This window comes from Mauremys reevesii, linkage group 1, assembly GCF_016161935.1.
Source record: "Mauremys reevesii isolate NIE-2019 linkage group 1, ASM1616193v1, whole genome shotgun sequence".
Taxonomy (NCBI): domain Eukaryota; kingdom Metazoa; phylum Chordata; order Testudines; family Geoemydidae; genus Mauremys; species Mauremys reevesii.
In genome coordinates, this window is record NC_052623.1 from 317,947,698 (window position 1) to 317,958,412 (window position 10,715).

At 44.9% G+C, this 10,715-nt stretch overlaps 1 protein-coding gene across 1 annotated transcript in view; it reads right to left on the reverse strand.

The window, feature by feature from the left end:
• Positions 1-10,322, reverse strand: part of AASS (aminoadipate-semialdehyde synthase) — a 49,267-nt gene extending 38,945 nt beyond the window's left edge. Inside the window, exons 1-6 of the mRNA XM_039510055.1 lie at positions 10,188-10,322; positions 7,120-7,340; positions 4,956-5,132; positions 1,715-1,799; positions 954-1,021; positions 706-852 (exon numbers count right to left, since the gene is read on the reverse strand). Coding sequence (XP_039365989.1) covers positions 706-852; positions 954-1,021; positions 1,715-1,799; positions 4,956-5,132; positions 7,120-7,332 — 690 coding nt within the window. The 5' untranslated portion in view covers positions 7,333-7,340; positions 10,188-10,322. The remainder of the gene's footprint in view (positions 1-705; positions 853-953; positions 1,022-1,714; positions 1,800-4,955; positions 5,133-7,119; positions 7,341-10,187) is intronic.
• Positions 10,323-10,715: the final 393 nt, after the last annotated feature.

The window sequence follows — 10,715 nt, forward strand, 5'->3', positions numbered from 1 at the left end:
GGCTTGGTTGACCCCAGAAAGGAGTTTCACTGCTAATTCTGGACTGACATTTCACTTTAGCACATGTTCATTAGCATCTCCTGACAGACCATCAACCAGGTTCCACATCAGTCGCTCACTGCAGCCAACAGCTGGCTAGTAGTCTCTTGCCTAAGGATGTATGCTAAAGGGCTGTGTGAATGTAATGGAGACTGCACCCTGCAACCACCCAGCCCAAAAAGGCAAAAAGCTTCTGCAGATGACTGCATCTCAGGGATAGTGGAGAGTGTAACCCATCCATCAAATCAACCATCCATCCTTTAGGTAGAGACCAACATCAAGTCTTACACCACATAAATAATGCAGAAGTCGAACCTTCTTTGAGAAATAATGTATACAGACAAAGCAAACAGAAGTTCTCTCCCATAGTCATCCTTATCCATTCTATAGCATTTAAGGGCACGAGGAGCAGCTTTCCTTGACAGCGCATCCTAGTTTTTATGATTCATGACTAGTAACCAGTATCATAGCTCCTCTACAGGCACAAGTCTATGGTAACTAGGAATTCATACCACATCGTGGCAAAAAACCTAGAAGCAAGAATACTGAACACATTAATTCTATCACGAAATTGTGTACAGTGAGTCTACAAGATGTAGAAATAGGACTTGGGTAAAAAGATGCATCAAAAATGAGAATTGCATTGGTGGTGGGAGGGCTTCTTACCTTAGAAACGTTACCAGTGCCTGTAAACACAAACGTTAAGGGTCCAATCGACTTTGGCATCAAACCCAGAGAGATTTCATAGCCAGCATCCCGCACTGCCTGCACAGCCTGGCTGCTGTTCCTGTAGTTATGAGCCATACCAATGTGCTGAAACCAGACACAAAAGGGTTTTCATCAATATGTTTGTCCAGATCCAACGATATTTCTTTTTACTAAAATGTTCAAGTGATATTATGTAAAAATCTTACCATGAAAGGAGTGTGATGTCCTAGGGCAAGAAATCGTAATCCCATTCCATGTAAAATATTGATCATTCCTATTTCAGAATTACACAGTTAATATAATTAAGAATGGACATACAGGATCTACAGTGACTGATACCCAAGATCTTCCTGGACTCAAGATAAAACAGGTTCAATAGCAGACTTGGATCTCAGTCCTCCGTTTGGCATCCCTCAAACATGACAATATTTTTTTGAGGGGGGGCGCAGACCACCATGTTGGGGGGGTGGGGGAAGAGACAAACCCACACCACTAAATTCCACTGAAGAGTCGTGAGCTTTTTCTAGGTACAGTGGAAAAACGATAAATACTTGAATACAAAGCTATCAGGACTGTGTCACAAAAAAGAGGGCTGATTAGTAAGTGTGTTGTAGCTTCACCATACACTTTGGCTCACAGGGAAAGTGATAGACATTTCTTTCTAGAGCACACATTCTGTAGGCCTAGAGTCACTGATTCTCCTTCCAGTGATGTTGAGTATCTACTCTCCTGGCAAGAGAAATACTGGTTCTGTATAGATAGATGGGACTTTATAGGAAGTAAAATAATGGAGTTGGGGAGTGCCGGGAATTAGCAACAGACTAGAAAAAGATTCTCAGGAGCTACACAGCAGCTACAAAAAGCACGACAGGCCTGGATTCTCAGGAAGTTAATGTAAATTGAAAAGGTGCTGATGTTGGTGGAGCATTATTAGTCCTAGGCCTACTTCTTGTATAGTGCACTATACCTGCTACACCAGCCCACTGTCCAAAGGCTACCACTCGTAGTCCTCTGTGATCAACCATTTTCTCATAGTCAATCAATCGAATTTCCTGAAAATACATAAAAAGTTGCTTTTATGTTTTCACTAAAAGTTTGATTTTAAACAGCAAAATCAAGGATGTACTGCTTCCATGGGAACTGCTTTTACATGTACGCCTGTCACGTTTTGTGCATGAGACACGCAGATGCACAGGACTGAGTTTTCAACTGTTAAAAAACCAATTGTTTTTTCTACAACAGGTTGACTTTGGCTTGCTTGGTTTATAACCAGAGTCTCCATAATGTTTTTAAGTGACAGAGGACTTCTGTTCTCGGGGACAACTAGTTGCTCAAATCAATACACTGAATAAACAGAGGATGAAATCCTGGTCCCAGTGAAATAAATGGCAAAACTTCCATGAGGCCAGGATTTTACCCAATGTTATAAAACATGCAAAGGGCCAAATTTTGCAGTTTCTAATCAGGCAGAATTAATTTCTTTGGAATAGTTAGCCACATAAGGACTGCACACCAGACCCTTTAGACTTGATATCAATATCATGTATACCAGTACAGTCACACTGACTTCAATTTTTTTTTCTCCTCACAATTTACTCTAGCAAGAAAGGTCCCATATTCTTTAACCATGAGAGAATGTCTCTTAGGAAAACACATCCATCACTTAATCAGCTTTTCAAAGTGTATTATAGCCAAGACCAGTGGCTCTCAAACTTTTGTACTGGTGACCCCTTTCACATACACCTCTACCCCAATATAACGTGGGTTCGCATACAAGGCGGTAAAGCTCTGACACACTGCTTTGAGCAGCATGTTAAGGGTGCCAGACCATGCCGGGGCCGAGGGGTTCAATAAGGGGCAGAGGGTTTCGGGGGCAGTCAGGGGCTTCCCCCCCGCCCCAGGGTCTGGGGAGCAGGAGCTGTGGGAGGGCACTTTTGGGGGCCCTGCAGTCCCAGAGTGGCCTGGGGGTTTAGCAGGGGGCCAGGAGTGGCCTGCTCTGCTTCCCACACCCCGGCCCCAGCTGTGTCACTCAGGGGAGGGGGCTTGGGGGAAGGGATCCCCCCGCACTCACCAGCAGCGGCAGAAGCAGAGCAGCCCAACCCCAGCCAGCTCCATTCCGCCAGCTTCCAGCCATGGCGCTCCACTTCCAGCCGCAGGTGAGTGTGGGGGGGGGCATCCTTTCCCCAACCTCCCCGCACTCACCGATGGCGGGAAGCAGAGCGCCGTGGCTGGGAGGTGGCGGAGTGGAGCGGGCTGGGGCCGGGCTGCTCTGCTTCCTGCCGCTGCTGGTGAGTGTCTGTCAGGAGGCGGGGGTGTGCGGATAGGGATCGGGGCAGTCAGGGGACAGGGAGCAGGGGGGTTGGGTAGGGGGTGGGGTCCTGGGGGTGATTAGGGACGGGGGTCTCTGGACGGGGCGGTCATGGAACAAGGAATGGGGGGGGGCAAAGCAAGTTCGATATAATGCGGTCTCACCTATAACACGGCAAGATTTTTTTGTCTCCCGAGGACCGAGTTATATTGGGGTAGAGGTGTAGCAAGCTTCTGAATGCGACTGCCCCTTATAAACTAAGAACACTTTTTTATATATTTAACACCATTATAAATGCTGGAAGCAAAGCGGGGTTTGGGGTGGAGGCTGACAGATGACCCCCTGAAGGGTCCCAACTCCCAGTTTGAGAACCCCTGGCCAAGACGATCAGTTTCAAGTTGAGCACTTTGCATCGTATAAATAACAAGTACAGAGGGATAATTAAGTCCTTGACTGAAGCTAGGAATGGCAATTTCAGCCTAGAATGAATATTTAAAGCCCAGTTATAACTGTCAAAATATACTCCTGAGGAAATTCTGCATCATTACATGCATGCAGAATTCATATCCCCCGCAGATTTCTTTGCTCCCCAACAGAAAAATGACTTTCTGATGGGGAAGCAAAGAGAAGCTGCACGAGCAGTCATGCACCCCCTCACCAGCAGTGGAGGGGGAAGGGAGGGAGGGAGAGAAATGCTAAGGGTGCCTTGACCGGTGGCTCATACCCTGTGCTAGGCTCAAGCTGCTAGTCCCAGCTGGGCTGCAGGCCGGGACTTCCTCTTCCCCTGAAAGGAGAGACCAGGGGCAGAAACCTCCCCCAGCTGCAGGAACATGAACGCACACACATGAACACCGCTTCCCACCCCCATTATTCTTCAGCCATGGGGGAGAGGTCACTGTTTGGGAAGCTGCTCCCCCATCTGCCCAACCCCACACATCTGGACCCCCCAGACCCAGACCCCCCTGCACCCATAAGCCCCAACCCCCTGCATCTGGACTCCCACCCCTCACTCAGACCACCCCTCACTGAACCCTCCACACTCAAACCTCCACCCTGACAAGTTCCCCGCAGAGCCCCAACCAGCTGCACCTGGACCCTCACCCTATGAAACCCCATTCACCCAGCACCCAACTCTGCTGCAAAGTCCCATGCCCTTGTACCCAGAACCCCCTGCATCTGGACCCCCACTGAGCCACCCACACTGACTGCCCCACACAGATCCCTCTCACCTCACATCTGGATCCTCCACACTAAGCCCCTCCACACTTAGATCTTGCTGGGATGAACCTACCTACCCACACCTCCTGCACCTGGATGGAGGGGCAGGGTCCTGGGGGGTTTCTGGGGCAGGCCCAGCCCTTATGCTATGTCAGGGTCAAGTGCAGCCTCATTGCCGGGTCTGTGTCCTGGGGGGGTGGGGCTGCAGGGTGATCTCCCACCTCCATGCAGCCAGTGGCCTGTGCTCCCCACTGCCATGCTAGAGCCACCACATTTATTGACAAATAAAATTTGTAGAATTTTAAAATAGTGTGAAAATTTTTTATTTCCCTCAGGAATAAAAATAGAAGTGTAGAATATAAATGTTGCTATGCAGCAATGTGTTCTAACCCATAGCTAAGTGATGTGTGGTAGATACCCTATAGCTGGTGTTTGGATATACAATACCCTCTTGATTATTTCCATATTATAGCTTAAGAGAATCAATATAAACAGCTTAAAAAATTAAATGCACCTCTTAAAACAACAACAACTGTGGAGAGTTCAGACTTTCTATTATTGTATCAAAAAAGCAAGCTCAAATATCTATGAATACTTAGGTTATCTTCCAATGCACTGTATGCTTAATCCTGTTTTTTACCTTGTGGTAACAGTCACTGATCTTTCTTACTACAATATTTACCTTTCTTAGAATTTCATCCAGTAGAGACATGTTTGCCTCTTGGGCTTTAATAGTGTGAGAGAAGAATGCATAGTTTTTCTTTGGAATTAATTTATCCTCTGGAGGTCTCTTCACTCCCACAATTAGAGATGCCTCAGAAATATCTTCTTGAATAATGCCACCTGCTTTTATATATTCCTGTAAACAGAGCATTAAGAAACACTTTCATTCTTCAATATTAATGCAGAAAAGACAAAGGCAGACTTAAGAACTTATGAAGCAGAAAGATACAGAAACAAGTTAAGGCCTATTACTAAACAAACTTATTTAAGAGTTTAAGAGCTTGGATTTGTATTAGGGCTGTCAAGCGATTAAACAAATTAATCATGATTAATCGCACTGTTAAACAATAGAATACCATTTATTTAAATATTTTGGATATTTTCTACATTTTCAAATATATTGATTTCAATTACAACAAAAAAATAAAGTGAGCACTGTACACTTTATATTCTATTATAAATATTTGCACTGTAAAAAACAAGAAATAGTGTTTTTCAATTCACCTAATACAATTTCTGTAGTGCAATCTCTACCATGAAAGTTGAACTTAGAAAGGGAAAATTATGTACAAAAAAAATTCAAAAACAAAACAATGTAAAATTTTAGAGCCTACAAGTCCACTCAGTCCTACTTCTTGTTCTGCCAATCACTCAGACAAACAAGTTTGTTTACATTTGCAGGAGGAGATCATGCTGCCCACTTCTTGTTTACAACGTTACCTGGAAGTGAGATAGGTGTTCGTATGGCATTGTTTTATATGATGAACAAGATTTTCAGTAATCCTCATCATATCTGACTTCACTGCCTTGGTGTGAGCTCAAGGCTGGGTTGCTTTAAGAGAACTGTATTTTTTGCTTTTGGGTAACCGGTAAGGTATTGTAAAAGCTGTTTTGTTGCTGGCTTTGTGAATCTAAATATCAGAATAACCAGTCTGGGGGACTGTCTGCCCCATTCTTCACAGTTTGACCTAATTGTGCAATCTCAGTGTGGCTCCCCTGGGATCCCGGTCACACTACATAAAAGGATTATTTCATTGGGATAGCATAGGATTGAACCTGGAGGCAGAATTCAGCCCATCTTATTACTAGTAATAAATAGGTTATAGAGGTTTTCATTCCTTCAAAAGTGAGTAAAGCATCTCAATCCCCATTCTAAGATGGTGCAACTAAGACACAGAAATTGGGTGGTTTGTTCACGGTCATACAGTGGGTTACAAAAGCTAGGGCTAGGGCTTCTGCTCCCACCTCTGTGCCTTACCCACTCAACCATACTATCATGCTGCTTCCACTGAGGTTGATGGCAACCTCCCATTGACTTCAAATGACAGCGGGACCAGGCTGAACATTAGCATAACAAAAAAATCAATAGACTTACACAAAGTAAGTTATCGTTGGTGTAAATGTGGTTGTTACTTAAAACAGCTGGTTAAAGTACAAATCCTTGAAGCCTGGACAGCAGGTTGTATTTTATTTTTTTCGCCTTCAACTATATTCCTCCCACTCTCAGACCCTGAACTTGACAAGTAAAAAGGGTATGTGTCACAATTGCATTAGCTTAATACAAATGCCTCATTAAGAATCAGGCTAGCATGACTACAATACGGCCAGCTAGCAAGGCTTCAAACATGATGGCCTGCATCTTAACAGGCATTTGCAATCACTTCAACGTAACTCAGATGAATTAACAGGATTGGGGGGGCAGGAGGGGGAAGCCACACCTTTTCTCTGTCACAACTATACACAGCATCAGTGGAAATACGCTGCAGGCAGCAAGGAAAAAGACAAAAACAGTTACATAGGACATCATGAATTAAATAAAACCCCAAAGTTCCTATGCAAAGAATTATTGAGAATTTAGACAATAGAAGGCAGGGAAGTTGCGGGAGGGCAGGACAGACCTAAAAAACAAAGAACAATGAATAGGCATCAATATTGCCTTACAGATCTAGCCAACGATTCCCATTGCTTTAGTCAGTGGGAAAGAATGACCCCCTTATGTAATACATAACAGAGTAGCTAATAACATAGGTTCGCTATTATGTACATCCTTTAATGCTGTAATATCATTAAATAAACCAATGTTACATTTTGTTCATCTAAATAGGAACCACAGCAGAACTTACCTTTTCATGGATGGCTCTCCGGTTTGATGGTTGTACTAAGACTTTGTATCCCAGATTTGTTAGCTCTTTAACATGCTTTGGTGCTAGAGGTGCTCTTCTTTCCCAAACACTAACATCTTCCCTCCTGATTGCCAGTACATGTTTATGATGGTGACGGCACTTTAAAAGATGGACCCCAAACTTGTCAGTTGTCTCTCTGAATATTCGTAGCATGATAAAACCTGATGGTAGCAAAGACAAAGTAGTTAAACAATACCAGGCTTGTAAAGGTGCTTAGAAGCCATTGTGTTTGTGTCTCTTTAGAAATCTTTTGTAAAACATACTCAACTACTAATCACTACAATGATCACAACCGCAGCAATAATTATCACAATTTTCTGATTAATGGTACTAATATTCCCAGATTTCCTGTGCAAGAGAAAACTGAATTTACTTTCATTACCAAATGTAAGTGCTCTAATGTAAACCGTAACTGAAACAGTAATAGAATATAAAAGTCTTGTTTTCTCTTCGCTTTGGCTGGGTTACTTCACAAAATCAAACCACCAGTATTGCTGTATCAAAAAGCTTTTACTCCTGTGCAAGATATATTGTTCTTAATTCCAGTTACTGTACTTGTAATCAGTGCTAGAGGCTTAAGCAAAAATGCCAATTAGACTGAGTCACCAGTATAAATATGCAAGAGTCAAAAACTTTTATCAACACCCCACCTTATAAATCTTATAAGTATCTCCCTTATCACTTGGTGTAGTGATAAAAAAAGAGACTAACTCATAAAAGAGCAATAAGGTAGAGTTAAAGGTGCTACATGACCAATGCCAAATGCCCTTGGGACAGTTCTTTAAAGGTATTTACATAAGAATGCCTCGGCACCCAACCCTTATTTAAATCAACGTGAATTAGGTGCTTAGGCACTTTTGAAAACCCCAGTAAGGTCCAGATCCCCAAAAGGTACTTAGATGTCTGAATACCTTTGAGGATCTGGATCTAGATGCCTATCTGCATTTAAACATCTTTGAAAAATCTAGCTCTTAGACCCCAGTTTTGCAAAGACCTATGCACCTATTTAAGCATACAGAGGCCCTTTAAACCCAGTGGGACTGCTCACGGACTTCAAGTTAGGAGTGTCTGTAGAGAGAAATACATAGTGAGCATCCTACAGTATCAGAGAAAGCTACTTCGAAATGAAAAGTGTAATGATCTTTTAGTTCTCACTTACATGGCACCTTCCTATGAGCAGAATGCCTGCAAGCACAGAATCCTTCCTGATGAAGACCCACTTGTACAAGAAACTAACTGGCTGATTATGGGTCACGTGGGGATAGGGTTTCGTTTGCTTGTTTGGGTGGGGTGGGGGAGAGAAGAGTGAGCATGCAAAATTCTGAGATAGGGATCATATCTTCTTTCCTGCTTGTACAGTGCTTGTATTTTTCACATTTGGTCTATTAAAGGGACACTTTCATCTTCAATTTGGCCTGAAAACAAGATTTTATAAAACCTCAGACCAAAAACAAACATTGTGGAAACTTTTTTTGAGTTCCACTAAAAGGATGGCTTTTAAACAAACATTCCCAGGAGCCTTTGAAATCCAACACTGCTAAAGTAAGTCAGAGTGAAACTGACTTCACTGATTTTCACTGGCCTTGCTGGAAGAAGTACAAGGCATATAAAGATTGGCAAGATGGGTTTAAAAAATATTCTTACTTGTACTATCTTTAACATAATTAATGCAGCCAAGATATTATATTTAAAGAGTTGCTGTCAATTTAAAAATAATATGTTGTAAAGCATACTGAATATATGGTTATGCTTCTAATGGTAATGGTAATCAGTTTAGTGCCACAAACTGATGAAGTTGGCATGAGTTTTTAATTTTTTAAAAAATGATTATTTAAAGCATTTAGTTTTGAAATTAAACAATCTCATTTATCAATACCTGCCTGAAGCGTACTGCCAATTTCTGTTTTTCCAGCTGAATCTTTAACAAAAAACTAAAAATTCTGCCAGGTACCCAGTGCAAAGTGAAAATATAGAAAAAAAAATTCCCCACAATCTCCTTCAGTTATACTTATCTTAATTGTTAATTGGAGCAATAGCAGATCGATGGGTTTTATATCCCTCCCCCGTGGGATTTTTTAAATCAATTATCAGAGGGGTAGCCCTGTTAGTCTCGATCTGTAAAAGCAGCAAAGAGTCCTGTGGCACCTTATAGACTAACAGACGTTTTGGAGCATGAGCTTTCGTGGGTAAAATGTCATGTCATGCATCCGAGGAAGTGGGTTTCATCCACGAAAGCTCATGCTCCAAAACGTCCGTTAGTCTATAAGGTGCCACAGGACTCTTTGCTGCTTTTAAATCAATGGTGACCTTCAGATTCACATACACCTTTGCCAGAGGTTATGAACAGTTCCTTCCTAACTGACGTATGATGTGATCCAAACTTGTTTTCCCCGGATTAGAACGGGGCGGCAGGTAACCCCTGATCTAGAGATGCAGCTAAAGAGAGCATTTAATCTCCTTCGCAGTTTTCTCTCTGATGGATTTCTCCCTGACAGTCTAAGTTACTGGCCAGAAAAGACCTCACGAGCTGGAAAAGTCAGGCTCGCTGCCGGGGTCACCTCCGAGGACAAACGTGGCTACTCTGTTGCCAGAAAGGAAGATGCAAACGTGTCCTCAATAGTCCCGCTGTGCCGAGGAGCAGGGAGGGAGCTGAAAGCCAGACGGGACGGGCTCGGAGGCAGAGACACAGGTTCCCAGAGAGCGAGAAGCTGCTGCCAAGAACCACCACCCCCGGGGGGGGCGGAATCACGGAACGCAGGGGGGGGGGGCGACTCCCACAGCCCAGCCCCCTGTCCCGCAGTGACCCAGGGAGCCCCGCCGACTGCCCGGGGCGCAGCGGCCCCCAAGGTCCAGCCCAGCGCCAGCAGGAACAGCTCCACGCGCGGCCTGGAGGCACCCGGGAGCGTAGGCCCCTGGGGAAAGGCGCCGCCGCCTGCTGCTGCTGCTGCAGGACCCCACGGCAGGGATGCAGCGCCCAGCTCCCGCCCCACCCCACGCGCGGCACCTACCTGCCCGCGGAGCGGGGTTTCCACGGGGAGAACGGAGCCGCCGGCTCTGGGATTGCGCAAAGGAACCGAGCCGCTGCCCAGCCAGGCTATTAACAGAATTTTGGGGAACTAAGGGATGCGGTCCCAGACGCCAGCCAATCGAGTGTGACCTTCGGGGTACAACCTTTCCTTTCCGCCAATCGCAAAAGGGCTTCAGGCGTGACGTCATTGGTGACGTCTCATCCCGCCCATACACACCCCCCAACCCGCCTCTCTTATGTGTGTGCTCCTGCTTGGACGGGAGAGATTTCCCGGAATGTCCCGCCCAGGGGCCCTGGCTCTCCAGGGGGACTTGCACAAGGGCACGGGAACGCTCCTAGATAGGGACAGTCAATGGGCTAGCAGCAGGGATCCTACTGGCAGCACAGCCCGCAATGCTGCGGGGATCCGCCATACATGATAGTCGGGGATGGCTGCCAGAGCGGAGCCCCCCTACCCCGAAATGGCTCAGGGGCATCTGGAATACGAGGGAAAACACGGTGGGGATCC